Raw genomic sequence first — 15,618 nt, forward strand, 5'->3', positions numbered from 1 at the left:
GTTTTGATACCAGGAGAAATTATACATATTCCATGAAATAATGAAAGCAAATTAGCTGTTTGGAGTTATGCTCAAGTGATTAATGAAACTAATCTCTAGCTGGATTGTAACAGTCATTAACATAGTGCCATATATTTGGTAAAAGTTTAAATATGTAAAATGAGGAATGAACAGGGCCGACTGCACAGCCTTGAGGAACCCCACGAGACAGAAATGCTCTTTTTTTCCTGATGTGACCTGATTTAGACGATGAAAACAGACAAGACTGGTTTCATTTGACCAATCAGCAGAAATAACTTCCTATAAAGTAACAGGAGCAAAATAAATAAATAAATAAAGCAAAAGTGGTGAGAATGAACACAAGGCCGCACACACAAAAGCACCCAACACTGCTTTATCACCTCCTGACTGCGAGCTGTAAGAAACAGTGGGCGGGTAAGTAATTTTTATATTGTGGAGAAGCTTAATAAAATCCCCTTCTGCGGCTGGTAACAAATGCTTTTCCATTACCGCGCTGCTTCCAAAGGGAGCTGCTAAGTTTGAATTCTGCCAAAGGAGGATTTCAGTGTTGGGAAGAAACAGCAGTGGATTACGAAAAAACAGCACAAAACCAAATCAGGCATTTGCTCCTTTGAGATTCATGCAATTTGAAAGAGATGAAAGAGCAATGTATTTCCGCTTGTATGAACGCTGTTAACATGAAAGATACATGGAGGGTCGTTGGAGGGCTGGGGGGGCGTCCTGTTCGCCACAAACCAGTGGCACCGCATTTCGTTTCCATCCTGCTGCAAAACAGAGGCTGGATGTCACACCTGTGGAAAGGCGCTTCCAGTTGCTGCGAAAGAAGCAGCAAGTTGATCAAACGAGTTCTGACGGTTGACCCCGTGGACCCTGATGTAAAATTCACGATTCAGCAAAGGTTCTTTTGCACTTGACGAATCAGGTTTGCCTCTTCGCTTGAATAAGCAAATGGGAGGAACTGGGCTTACTTCACTAAAAAAAAAAAAAAAAAAAAATCTGGCTGCAGCCCAGCGCCGCCGCTAACGCGTTCTGGCATGTTCCTCACGCGCAGGATGACAGATTCACACAGATGAGCTGTGTTCAAGGTGCCCTCTTTGAGTTGATCTACTGGAAAGGCCTCCGCCACACCAGCCAAGATTTGTTAATAAAGAGCCGAATGTAAATCATTCATATCTCTCACTTTTAAACAGAGAAAGGACAGCAGTAATCTGTCTTTCTTGTTTTCTTCAAGGGAGAAAAATTGCCCCACTTTCGCCTGCAATCATCAAAACACAATTTGCTGTTTATGGAAATGCTGGAGGCTCTGCATCATGTAATAATATCACATATTTAGGATCTCAAAGTCTATCCGTCGCTGTTAGAATGTCAGGTTCTCATAAAATATGAGACCAACTTTGATGTGATCAGACTTTTGCGCACGAGAACTGGGAACAAAGTCAAATTAAACAACCCTGAAACTTCTTTGTGTTACATTTTGATTTCAATTTAGCATGCAGTCCTTTTGTGTGTTTACACCTGCCTTCACTTATAGAAAATCTGAAATAAAATTGCTGCCCTCAATGAGGCTTTTGGAGATTTTTTTTATGTGCATTCAAAGGTATCAGTCAGGATCAGTCACAAGGCACAATCTCCTCACAGCTTTAGAGATAATATCTCTACTTCCATTGACCACTTAGCAGAATAACTTGACATTTCAAAAATAAATTTGCATAATGGAAACACTGCAATTTATAAAAAACCAGAAGATGACAGGAAGTAGTTGGAGGATCATGCACATGTTTTTTAATGACTTATCACGTAAACAATCTTATTCACGTGTGATTTTAACTGCGTTTAATTGCAAAACTGTGTTTTTCCTACATTAGTGTAAAATTGAAAAGGCTTTGCAGACTTTTGTAATGGAAATGCAGCTAATGTATTACAGTCTGATGAAACTAAACTAAAATTTCGGGACAAAATTCCAGAAGGTACGTTTGTAAAATATGGAAGTGGCAGTTTCATACTAAGTGGTTATATTTCTTCAGGTAGAAGTTGATGACTTTCTGAACATTTGTAAATATCAAATGTCTACTAGAAAGCTGAATGTGGAGATGAATTTTATATTCCATTGTCTTAGTTAGTCCAACTAAGTTACACTGTTGATAAAAAGTCACATAAAGACGACAGTAGGTGACAGATGTCTTCACAAATTTTCCAAGTATATATGTAGCATGCTGAAACACTAAAGACAACTGAAAGCTGAACTTCAATTAAAAGGTGATTGAAACTGTCCAGAGTTGAATAATCCATTTAATCAATTATTCTACTCTGACTAAAAGTCAGTTTTAGGGCTGATTTGTAAGAATTTTAAGATTTCATAAAACGCAAACTGTTTTTAAGGGGTAATAAAACTCGGGAAGGTCTGAAGCAGATGTCTGCTGTAGGTTGGCTAGTCATGGGAATCACACAGTGCTTACAAATCACTTCTATCCTGCCTGTCACTTTGTCATCTTGTCTTTTTTCTCCCCACAGAGTAACCAAAATGTTGCCTCAAATGTTTTCAAAGTGGTGGAGGCTTCTTTAATCTATATGTAAAGTTTCACTCACACTGTTTCCTGTTGTGGAATGTACGGTAATGTATCTAGAAACACATTTTACGAGGGTCTAAACATGAATAAATGAGCCACATTTTATACTACATTATAGAGTGACGTAAAAGAGGAATGATAACTGTTTTGTATAATAATGCATGCATTTTAGGATGAGGGGTGAAAATTTTGCTATCATGCAACAGCTGTATAACACCAGCGTGAACTCTGTGCAATATTTAGTGTCGAAGTTGTGAGTCGCAGTAATTTCTGATTAACGCCGCCGGAAATAAATGGAACGAGACGACCTCGTCGCAACAAAGCCGTTCTATGATTACGAAACACAAACACAGAGATGGAAGATGGTTCGAATCCCACCTGGACTGTTCTCTTCTGAACATGGTGCTGGGTGACGGTGGACTGGGAGGACGAAGAGCTGAACTTGTGGCCCTCAAACTGCCTCTTCACAGTGGCCAGACCACCGGGCAGTGAGCAGGCCTCAGACTCGTCCATCACCTATCAGCAGACAGATACCAGGAGTTACCCACAAATACAGAGTTGCAACCAACAGTCCAAGGTACCTTCAGATGTTTTCGGGTTTTTCATTTTTCATCCCCCTTTAATGTTTCAGATCAGAGCTAAATAAGAATGCAGATTTCATTTAGTGAAAGTAAAAAGCTATCCAAACAAACCTGGCTTTGTGTGAAAAAGTAACTCCCCCCAAAACAAAGTAGCTGGTTGAGTCACTTTTTGGTGAAAACGGCTGCAATCAAGCATTGCAGCAACTGATACAGTGGATTCTGTGTTGCTTTGGAAGAATTCTGACCCACTCCTCTATGCAGAATTATTTCTCCAGTCACATTGGACGATTGTCAAAGTGTCTCAACAGGATTTCAGTTTGAACTTTAACACTTTTATTTTTGGCCATTGAGATACAGTACTGGTGTTCTTTGGATCATTGTCCAGCTGCATAACCCAAATATTTTTGAACCTAAGTTCACATCTGCTTAACAAGTGTTATTCACAAGAGAGTTTATAACTTTTGCTCACAGGGACAGGTTGATTTGGATAGCTTTTCCCCCCTTGATAAATTTAAGCGTTTTGTAGTTACTTTGGTAACGACAATACAAACTTGTGAGGAGGCAAACACGTTCTGTTGATTAGATGAGGCTGTGGTATAAAACATTTACCTTCTTTCATCTCCGCCTTGAATGCATATTATCATAGGGGAAAGTCAAAGCCTTCATCTAACAAACTGTGGGCTTTCATTTTTAATAGATTTACTTTATCGACATTATTTCCAAACCAGAGGAACACAGGAGAATAACCTTTGCTAAATTATTCATTTTACAGCATTAAAATGCTTTGAAACGCCTCCTTTTAGTTTATTATAACATATCCTAATTAGAATAAAGCCAGGAAATGTGAAAACTTTGTAAGGACAGCATTAGAGGCAAAGAGCTGAAGACGACTTTGGTATGGAAGAAAAAATCCTTTCCCCCTGTGACTTGGGCAATAATGCACTCTATTTGATACAATAATCTCCTTTTGATATAGTCAATTACAGCCCTAATAAAAGATTTATGTGCAGGCTTCTGCATATGGCTTCAAGGAAAGTGCAATATACATGAGACTTTCTATGAAACCTCTCACCTCTTTATGAATTAATACACTGTTTATATGTTTATTTATGTCTTTCGTGTCGTGTTTTATACCAAGAAACAAAAGCGACTTCTTTATTTGCAGCAGAGTAGAAGTGTTACAAAGCAGGGTGTCCGTGTTATAAATGTTTAATACAGAAGAGGGGGGGATGCTTCACAGCAGATTACTGTCGTGTACATACTGTCAGCCTTTGCGTCTCTAAAAGTAGACAAGTACTTAAAGAAGACTTGATGTGAGTCCCAGAAGAAACCTGACTCAGTTCCAGCCGTTTTGTCAAGAGGAATGGGTCAAAATTCCAGCAAACGTACCTGGGAGACAAAATGTTTGACCCAAATTGTACAAGGCAATTTTAGAAAACTTGCTAAGGACGTTTTCTCAATTCTTACTGTGGTATTCAGCAAAGTAAAAAAATTATTTTGATAGTCCTGACTGACCGAAATCAGGAAACGTTTAGTCCAACGTAATGTCACCTTGTGACAAAAGAATTCTAAGTTTATTTTAACACAGATGCCCCATGAAGTAAAGAATAAAAGCCCTAAATATGGTAGAACTTTTTGTGCAGAATGTTATATATATTTTTGCTGTTTATCAATATTAACAGAAACAAATTAGAGTTACTGGTGAAAATAAGTGATTTTTGTTCTAGCTGTCACAGGATATAGATTTCCAACATCAGAATTTGTCTTTCTTGTAATTCAACCAGCTGACTGGCTAATAAATAATAATAAATATTGACATATTTGACCTTTTAACAGTTCATAGTCATTTCACGGAACCCCACTTTAATGGAAAATTCATAAATACGTTTAATAACCCAATTTCTTTTTTCCTACTCATTCAATTAACAGAAACATTAGATTAGTATTAGTGTGAACATGTCCCCTCCTGCACATTAATATAAACATGTTAATTAACAGCGCTGCCATATTTAGAGAAGCTGAATATTACACTCAGATGTGCAGACAGCAGCTGTTTTCGGTAGAAAGCATAAACCCAAAGACATTCTACTTTCCTGACCCCACTAGTATTCACATGTACCCCTCCAAAACCCCCACATCCCCCGTCAGACACATATAGATTACCAACATCAACACTCAGCTGTCTGTAGGCACCGCATGCTTTAAAGTGAGGCTCAGCTGAGGCTGTGGAGGTAGCAGCGTCGCCACGCTAACGCCCCCTACCAGCAATTTAGAGAGCGTTTATCAGCGAGTCCTTCCCGAAGATGCTTTCCCAGAAGGGCAGAGCTCATCTGCTCAGTTTAAATTTACAAGTGCATTGGATTCCTGGCTGTTATTTAAATACTCTTTTGCGCAACAGGCATTTAAAAAAAGCAACAAGTCACTCGAGGAGAACGTTTTAGATGATACTTGGTGTGCTGTGGCTGGAGTTGCTTTTTAAACCGTGTCTTCTATTTGCAGTGTTAGCATTAGCGGAAATAGCTCTCACATGCGTGTGAGAGCTACCTTGAAAAACCTTGAATTAAGATCTCTGCTATTCTAATAAAAACTACCCTGCATTGTTACAAGGCTACATCTACGTCAGTCACATCCTGTTTGTGAGTTTATAAAAAGCATTCTCAAGGGCTTCACCCATTTAAAGCACAGAGTTACACACAGTGACACCTGCGCATCACTGAGGAGGAATTTTCAACCCAGCAGCGATGCTAACTAAAACGTTAGCTGTGCTAGCCCTAAAGCGCTAATCGTAAACATTAGTGCTACTAACCCTTAAACTCTACATTAGCACGATATTTAGCAGAAGTTAATACTTCAGTTCAAATTATATGTGCTCTTGAAAGACTGCTGTCCTCTCTCACCAATTCAATGTTGACATTATCATTTACATGATCTATATGCCCTTAAATATTATATATATATATATATATATATATATATATATATATATATATCTTGTACTCTAGTGTCCATGTTTTGTTTATGTATGTTTCTTGTTTGAAGTAAAGCTAAAAAATATATATATAGAGAGAGAGAGAACATGTGGACAGGAAATAGAACTGCTGCAACCACTTCAAAATAAAAGCATGAATATAAATATCAAACTTATTGAAGAATTGTAGGCAGTCCATCACCAAAACTTCAACACAGAGGTCAAACTCAAAGTTTACAATCCACAAAGATTAATTTAGGTATGTATACGAAGTGCTTTCAAAGTTAGCAAATGCGCTAAAGAGCTAAATGAAAAATTAGCTCTGATATCAGCCCATTAGCAGATGTGTGCCCACCACAGCAGCCCACTTTTCTTTACAATGTCTAAGTTCATTCAGAATATTCAGAACATATTTTATTTTGAAAGTTCAGAAAATTCAAATTTATTTACATCTCTACATTTTAAAATCCTAATCAACAGGACTTTAGAGGTATTTTATAGTTTACAAGTCCAGGAAACATAGCAGCTGCCTCCAAAAAGGTGGAAGGTCGACATCTATAAACACACCTGTGAGGTCAGATGATACTTTAGAATCATCAGATCAACAGACGCAGGAAGTTTTCATGGGGAACTAGATGCTTCCTTTTACAAGCATTGCTGAAGCTAATACAACGGCGAGGCATAAACATTTAAATTGGGTTATAAAACCAAAAGCAGAAGTTTTCTTCAAAGTAAAACTTAAATCCAGAAAAGTGTGGCCTTATTTTGCCTGGCCTTGACGGCTCAGGCTGTTGATTTATTACGGGTTTAGAGCATGGAGGCTCTGCAAAGTCACCGAGGATTATTTTCTCGTCCTTGATGATAAATAATGACTTCGGTATTCAGAATTTTATTTTCCGCTGTTGGTGCGCTCAGAAGAAGGGGAAATAAAGTGCGAAGTTCTGCTTTTATTGAAAAGGGGGGAGGAGTGTCTTTCAAAATTCCTCAGAAATAGAGAAAGAATAAAGTGGTTTAACAGCATGAACTGCCAAGTTACAGTTGAGAAATGCGTTTATCCACTTCCTCCTTAAAATAATCGACATCTGGACCTTTACAGGCTGTTATCTTGCTAAGAGTGGATTCCTTGTTTCTAACTAAAATGATGTACTTGAAACTTCTAACCTCGCCCATCGGGGGGCTTAAAACAAAGCGGTGAGGGGAGCTGGGAAGGCAAAAACATATAAAACATATGCAAGAACAAACACAAAATCCTTGCTCTGTCGAGAAATATGCATTTTACTCCAAGTAATTTGTTTGTAGTGAGCACCAATTAAATTATGTGCAACAGGTTGTGTTTTGAAAATGCTTCATTGTGCTTTGGTGCCACTGGATCAATATCCATTGTGTGAGTTTGTGCATTTTCTTTCGTTGCGATTAAATGCAGCAAGGCAGAATTTCTCTAAATTCCCTCACGTCGTTAAGGGTTCAGATTTTTAAAAGCCGTTCGGAGTGTTTCTGAGCAGTCAGCAGCACATCGAGAGGAGACGGCAGCCGACGTTATCTCGGTTTAGAAAATCGGGGGGCAAAGTCTCACGAGGGAGTGAAGCTAAGAGCTACTCACAAGACGCCATCTTTAAACACCTCAAGGCTCACTCCTTCAACTCACTCCTCTAGAAATACTAAATTTTGTAAATTTATAACCACAAATTTCACCTGATTTTCATGGGATTTTATTTGATAAACAAACACAAATGATACTCCATAATAAAAATTTGTCACACGATTCCTTCCAGGATTGCCCTGAAACTGGAAGTTGGTGATATGGACTCAGTTTGATAAGGATATTTTGTGGTATTACTATGATAATAACGAGAAGAACTATTTATTGCTTGTTTTTCAGGTAATAACTGAATGGTTGTGACTGCATGACATCAATTATAGCCCCACAAACACAAATAAATGTTCTTGGAAAATGTTCCCATTATATGCATCTTTATGACACCAGTCACATAAAGACGTGTGATTTGTTTCCTTAAAATGAACACTGTAGCTGCATTTAATCATATTTTCTTTCGTATTTGTTAACAAACAGTGGAGAAAATCATAAAAATATTCTCGACAATACAGATAAGCTACATGATAAATCAAAATATGGTAAGAAATGTATCCCGATAAACGATACGATAAAAGCCAACCCTGATCTAAAACCCGTAAAACAATGAAATATGGGGCCCGTATGGGGAGGAAATGGTGCCGAAAAACTGGATTTATAAATGACAACGCTTGGCAGAAAAATGTAACTTTTGTGTCCGACATGTGTTGACCACCTTGAACTGATTTTCTTTGATCCCATTTCAGACAAAGTTGGGTGTCCAACTTGTTTTATTTGGTAAAACCATAAAAGAAGGCCAGGTGAGTGAAGGCCCGTACACAAGTTGACTTGAATGTATCTCCCTTCATTTCTATACTTTTATCTAACAAAAAACTCCCATTAGGATGAGACACTGTGTGCTGCCGGCCCGGCTGCTCTCTACATCCACACCTCTGTCTCCAGTTACATACAAGTGGAAGTTCTCGTCTTACCGCCGCAGAGGAAGCGCCGCCGCTCTCCTTGCTGGACACGGCCGCCTGATACATCGCCAGGCGCTCTTTCACCGACACCGGCTCGGCCTCCTGGTTCTCGGCCCTCTCCTCTGAAGACCCGGCTCTTCCTGCGGCTACACAAACATGCAAAACATTTTTAAAAAATGCCTCTAGACTAATATATGTCCTTCATAGGGCAATCAAAGGGAAGTTAGACTTAACACGACCACCAGATACCTCTCCTCAAGGGGTTTGCTGATATTTGCTACCTACTCATTTCTCTTTTGGCACACCAGGGAAAGCTGTGGAGGAGCTTGCCATTTAGTAATTGGTCTTCAGGGACAATTTTGTACAAAGAGGCCTTTTTTTAATCAACTACGACAAGCTGAATCGATGGAATAGATTTTTTTTTACTTAAAAAAAAGAGCAGCGTCCTTACAAAATCATCAAGATTTCTAAAACTCCATGTGAAGGAAAAAAAAAAAAAGTATTTGCCTTTTGTTTGAAACCTGAATTCGATGAAGACGTCCTCTAACTTTCAATGCTGCACATTCAACAGACAGAGCAAGAGACATGGAGAGGAAAACAGAGAGAGAAAAAAAAAACAGAACAGTCCGCGTTTCTTTTTGCGGTTCCGAACATCCCCGCGGACAGCCAATTAGACAAAAGTGTTGATTCTACATTTGACTTTTTGAGCTACAAAGCATCATTAGGCGCTGGAGAAGCCTCTGTTAAGGCTCAGCCTCCACCCACACCCAACCTTTTAGCTCTTGGCGTGTTATCTCACTCTGAGCAGCAGCTTCCCCGGGATGAAAGACGACCCTAAATAGAAACGATTCGTCTTCTTCACGTACTCGCCCCGTAACCTTTTGACTCGCTGAAATCCTCCTCCTCGCTTTGTTTTGAGGTTTTACATGTTGTCTTTTTCCACACGCATGTATGTTTTCTGGTTGAAGAAAAAAAAATATATAAAAAAGGAACATCCCCAAAGACGGAAAGATCTCGAAGAGCAGGCAGAATCCTTCTTTGCTTTTTCAGTAATAGATAAAGGGGAAGAAATCAAAACAACAAAGAAGAGGTCGCCCTGTTCAGATTTAACAAAACTTTTTGTTCTACCCTGAATGTACCATCCTTACTGCAAAGCATGGCAGTGGTAACTGTCCCAGCAGAGACAGTTGATTCAGATTTACAGTGTCTGACCATTACTTTACTAGTAACTTTTATGTTGACAAAACGGTGGATTAACGGTAAATTCATTAAACAAATTCAACGTTTCTACAAGTAGAGGAGAATGCAAGATATCGCCCAGGAAAATTGAGAAACATTAAATAGTTTTCCAAATCAATAGCACAGTAGGTGATGCCTACTCAAACACGTGATCTTATTTAGAATAGTAAGTTTCATATACACCTCACCCTGTGTTCATTTCTCCAATGTAATGTTCTGGTAATCATTTTTACTTGAACAATTGCGTGATTAACTACAACACTTAAATTTAGCTTATTTCCACAGATACCAAGTTTATATTTTGCTAATAAGATTTTTCCAGTAAAAATCTTAAACTGTGTGGTTTTTATACGTAGTTATTTTCTTGGGTCAATATTTTTTAATAACCACATTGCAATGCAATTATAGGTCCAAATCTATCAGTTTTGCACATCAGGAGACTAAAATGTAAATCCACTCTTCTTTAGGCGAAAACATCACTTGTGAATTTTCCTAAATCGTCTTTACCGATGTTCTCCAACAAACATCAAAGGCCAGCTGGTCGCACCGAGATTAAATTACAACAATAAAGTTCCTTTGTTTTGCTAAACTTTCAGTCTGTGGACAAAATGTAGAGGTACGAAAATCTTTGCAAGGAGAGACATTAAGAGACTTCAAGGTGCCTCGAGGTTTCTCCGATTTCATCCAGATGCCACGTGTTAAAAAACATCCCATCACACCACTTATTGCTTTTTTGCTACTTTTGGCAACGTAGTCGAGGGGAACGGGGGCGAAATAGACTGTTGAAGATAGCAGGATCCGCTAAATCCTATAAATATGAGTCAGAAATCCTACACCTGAGGCTGTGGCACATCCTAATAATGGCTTGATGACAGGAGCACAAGGATGATTCCCTCATTTATCACCTGGGATAAATGTTTGTGTCATGGTCTGCGGCTCTAAAGCATGGGTCAGCCACGTGAAGGTTTAAAAGTCTGCGTGCGATGACAACAGCCCTTCGGTTATCTCCGGCTTTTCAGAATGATAAGTCATATGCAGAGCCGCCATACCACAGAGTTGAGGTAAGCAGGCTTTCGGGGGTTGGGGCGTGAGGGGGCTGACTGGAGGAGAAAAATAAACCCAGCCTTTTTATAAACCGGCTCTGTCTGCAGCGTCATGTTCCCCCGTAACAGGCAGCTTCATGGGGAGGAGGTGTGTGTAGGAGCACATATGTGGAGAAGAAGAAGTGAACGCAAAGATTAGGAATATCTTCCGTTAGGATTTTAAACAATTCACCATATCCAATGGGAGAACTAATTGGTTCTGGCGCCGGCTCATGCTTCATTATTCGTAATACAGGCTGCGTTATGCTTAATGTACCTCAGGATAATGAGGGCAAAGTCTCTGGGTTCAACTTTTTGCAGGATTTGTCTTTAAACCGGTTGAATTTCTTTTTTATTTTGCATAGTATTGGACTGTAACCAATTAAATCGGGTTAACAATTTATGTAGTTTCTTTAGTGAAAGAAACTATTTTTGAGTGAAAATTGTTAAAGTTTAAGACAGTTAAACAACTACCAACTTCTTAAAGCTGCTAAATCAAATAAGTTAGTTAAATACTTCCAAATTATTTAGATGGTTGTGGTTTTGGGGTTATGTTAAAACAAATGTGAAAGCATGAAAAAGTATTTGAACTCTTACTGATTTCTTCTATTTTTGTTTTTTCAAATTATTTTTGTACATGTCTAACATGTCCTGTGGGTTTTCATTGAAGATTTCATTCATTAAGCGAAAACATTATCAAAACCAAATAGGCCTTCATGTATGACAAAAAGTCACTGCTTGTAATACTGTAATTACGTTTTTTTTATTTTATTTTATTTTATTTTTAAGTTTTATTTTGCAAACTCAGTAGAGAACAGTATCAGACATGAAGAATCACTGAAATACAACTTTGCTAACAGCATGAAGTAGGCTAACAGGTCTCAGAAAGCAATTGAACAAAATCCAAGAACAGATGGCAAACAGTCGGCTATTATTGTGGAAGGTAATATCTGAGGCTTTGGGGCTGTAGTCAGAACTGGTATCCAACAACAGAGGAAACATGGAAGAGTGTCTGACTTATTAAAATGACTCCAAAACCTCACTTTGACGAATCATCCAAGAGGTCTAAAATCACCAAGAACAACTCCTAAAGCACCGGAGACCTCACAATATTTAGGGTAAGGTATTTTCATCACTCAACAATAAGAAAGAGAACAGAAATGGTGTTCATGGGGGAGTTCCAAGGCTAAAAACTGCGGCTGACCAAAAGGAACAAAGACCTTAAAAACATCTTGATTATCCCCAAGATTTCTGGGACAATAATCGGTGGACGGCTAATGAAGCGCTTCCATTAGCCATAAAAATATCATATGAAGCTGGACACAACAAAAATGCTTTCTCAACAACTCTCTAAACCTTTAACTGAGTTTCTATATTCATTCTTTACATAACCTCTATTGTAATTACAGAATTTTAGTGGTAGCTATTTTGTATTTTTACACCAAATTTAGTTCTTACAGTGTAAATTCACTCGCTTTTAGGAGCAAACAGATTCAGACTGAGTAGGCTTGTCTTTTTAGATTTCTATCTCCTCAGACCAACACCACAACAAAAGTAATAATAACACTGGCTGAGAGGGTAATGGTAATGGAGAGCGGGGGAAGGCCATGACGAGTCAACAAGGGAGGCCTCGCTGCTGACAGCGTACAAGACTCGACAGCCATATTGAGTTTAGCTAAGGCCCGCCGACCTCTAGGCTCTGCCTCCACGCAGACGGCTCCTCTAAAGGGACCAATTGAGAGTCGCTCCACTCTCGACTGGCTAGTGTTGAGGCAAAAGGTGAAGAGTGAAAGATGGGATCCACCAGACTCGAAATGTGACAGCGATTTCAGTGTTTAAGGACCTGAGAGGCAGCACGACTTGGCAGCACAAAGAAAGTTGAAGGACCATAGACCTGCAACAGGCAGAGGCCAAACACAAATCACAGAGGTGTTCCTCCCCCCCTCTCGTGTGCCTTATCCTCACAATAAAAGCCTCTGGCAACGCAATTTTCTGTTCAGTACTTACTGGCCAAACCTTTTGCCTGGTGAGGTTTGACAGGAAAGCAAAGAGAGCTACACTAATTGAAATGTCAGCCTACAGAGGGTGATTTCTATCTCACCGGCAAAGTAAAACAGGCACAATAATTAAGCTGTCAAATTTATCAAACTAACTTCTTTACTAGGAGAGTGAATTGTCCTCAAGCACTTCCTCATGCCGGCTTGGCACTTTGTCTCCGATTAGATGTGCTTTCAGAATATTCCAGATCAGCGTTGCTGCTGGGAATTGCTCACGGAAGGGAACAAGAAAAGACCCATGTATGTTTTATGATAACACGCAAATCCTTGTGGCATCATGGACACAAGCTAAAAAAATATAAAATAATCATTTTCCACCAATTTTGAGTCATGTTGAACAGGGGCAGTACTTCAGATTCTTCATTCTCTGGGGTGTCAACCACAGAGGCTGTACAAGTCACTTACCTTCTAGATGTTCTTTAAGGGAAATAGTTATAGAATCCAATAGAGTAGAAGAGGGCCTTGGGTTGTACAGAAAAAAACTAAATGGGATTAGTTAGCACCCTTCACCCAAACCCAAAAACAAAGGAAAGAAGGAAAGGAAGAAAAAAAGAAAGAAAGAAAGAAAGTGTCTATTGGAGACCAGCTCCAACAGTGCAGCTCATTGAGTGGGACCTGGGCGTCTGGTGACAGCTGACTTTATTTTAGAAGCTCCCCTCTTAAAAAAAAAAAAAAAATGGGATGGACTTCTGGGAGAGGGTAAGTCAAGTGGAGGTGGGCTCGCTTTTTTAGTGCCAACCCTAGAGGTACCCTACATTCCTTTGACCTTATGTCATGGTAGTCTTATAGATATGAACCTCCCACTAGATGAGCTAGAAGAACGCTCACACTCAGTGTAGCTCTTATTTACAGATGTGAAACCAGGAAGACATTTGACATTTGTAATGTCTTCCTGTTAGTTGGCTGGAAATCAGAACTAAGCGTATACACACTGTCTTGCAGAAAGTATTCATGGTCAATGGTACTTCGATGTATTTTACATCAAAGTACCACACACAGTCTAGTTTACTTAAAGACCATTTAAAGACAGAGCAGAGTTTAAAAAAGAAAATTAAAGCTAAAATATTTTTGATGAAATGCTACTTGATTGGCTACACTACTGACTGATGTTTCCATAGTAGCCAATCCAGGAGTGCCTTTCATTTTTCATCAGAAATAAAAAAACTGTATACGGTGTATTAGATTTTGAGGGTGGGTTCCATCATGGATATTAAGATAAATTTGATGTTTGGTTACCATTAAAATTGATAGTTACAAAAGTTTTTAAAAAAGGGTCTCAACTATTTGTGCATTTTAGTCTTTTTTGGGCAAATACCTGTTTTCTTTCAATCATGTATCTTAACAAGTAGACTTTATTTAGGTGACTGGGTTATGCTGAATTTAATTTAGGGGTATTACGGATATTACACCTACTACCACACTATAAAAGTTGACTGAACCCTTTTCTCAAAAGTAAAATAAAAGCTGCAGACAACCCAACTTAACAATAAGGTCAGGATAACTCCTGTATGATCCAGTTTGCCATAAGTAGAACTGTCTGTTCTTGCAGCCAAGGATTATGATTTGTCAACAACAGGGACTTCTAGTGATTGTCTAGGATAGGTTTCTGTGTACAAATCATTGTAAAACTCTTACAGGACAGATAAATGAAAGCTGTAGTGTTTCTAAGAACCAGACTGAATGTTTTTGTTTTTCCTTTTACTTTGCTACAGTAGGCTAATTTGCAGTTATCATGCAGATGCAAGACTGGTATTGATCCTGTTATTGAACTCTTAGTTGGAGAATCTAATTATAAGGATGTGATTGCAAGATTTGCTGGGAAAAGAATCGGTAGGCGTGGTGGGAATGTCGGAAACAGCAGCTGCTAGTGGATTGGGAGGTAAATGTTTTAATGTCAGCTCTGAACGCCTGCTTGACATTGAGTTAAATTAACCCGACAATATGCGTAACCAGTCATGACTAACGTAGATCAATACAAAACAGAACAGCTTGCACTTTTTTTCTCACAACTTAATGGCTGAATTGTAAACATCAACCTGGAAACAAACAGAACAAACAGAAGAAAGTGATTTGGGGATACTGATGTAAACAGCGGAGGCATGTAGAATTATGCTAGCTACATTCACTGGTATGGAAATGAAAAACGGACATTCTTAGAGATGTATTTTCAGAACATTATGTCAAGGCATCAGATTATTTTTGTCAACTGTTGCTTTGAGTAAGAAAAGATTGTTACCAGAACCTAAAGTGGTTACTTATTTATGTTGGAAATCAGTAATCATGCTAGCTACTGATTTACAGATAAAGGACGCCCATAGGGTATTAGCTAAAACCTGGCTGTACCTGGTGCTTCAACAAAAATTATTTTGACGTGAGCAAGCTGAGGTATTTGAAATTCTACAGCCACATGGGCTCGATTGAGTAAACACCGCTTACGCAACCTGCTCAACCTTGAGCGATCTCAGTGGTTTAAAAATATCCTGACGAATCGTGAGGACCTCTCGAGGTGAAGTTTCTGTTCCCTCTGCATCTGGCCTCAAGAGATCTTTGAGC

At 38.9% G+C, this 15,618-nt stretch overlaps 1 protein-coding gene across 4 annotated transcripts in view; it reads right to left on the minus strand.

The window, feature by feature from the left end:
- Positions 1-15,618, minus strand: part of xirp2a (xin actin binding repeat containing 2a) — a 60,590-nt gene that overhangs the window by 13,664 nt on the left and 31,308 nt on the right. For 3 of the 4 annotated variants that reach the window (XM_028010328.1, XM_028010329.1, XM_028010331.1), the window contains exons 3-4: positions 8,700-8,833; positions 2,967-3,104 (exon numbers count right to left, since the gene is read on the minus strand). In XM_028010328.1, the coding sequence (XP_027866129.1) occupies positions 2,967-3,104; positions 8,700-8,833 (272 nt within the window). Of the gene's footprint in view, positions 1-2,966; positions 3,105-8,699; positions 8,834-13,470; positions 13,692-15,618 lie in introns of those variants that run through there. The other variant, XM_028010332.1, reaches the window with a different exon arrangement.

Source organism: Xiphophorus couchianus, chromosome 24, assembly GCF_001444195.1.
Source record: "Xiphophorus couchianus chromosome 24, X_couchianus-1.0, whole genome shotgun sequence".
Lineage (NCBI taxonomy): Eukaryota > Metazoa > Chordata > Actinopteri > Cyprinodontiformes > Poeciliidae > Xiphophorus > Xiphophorus couchianus.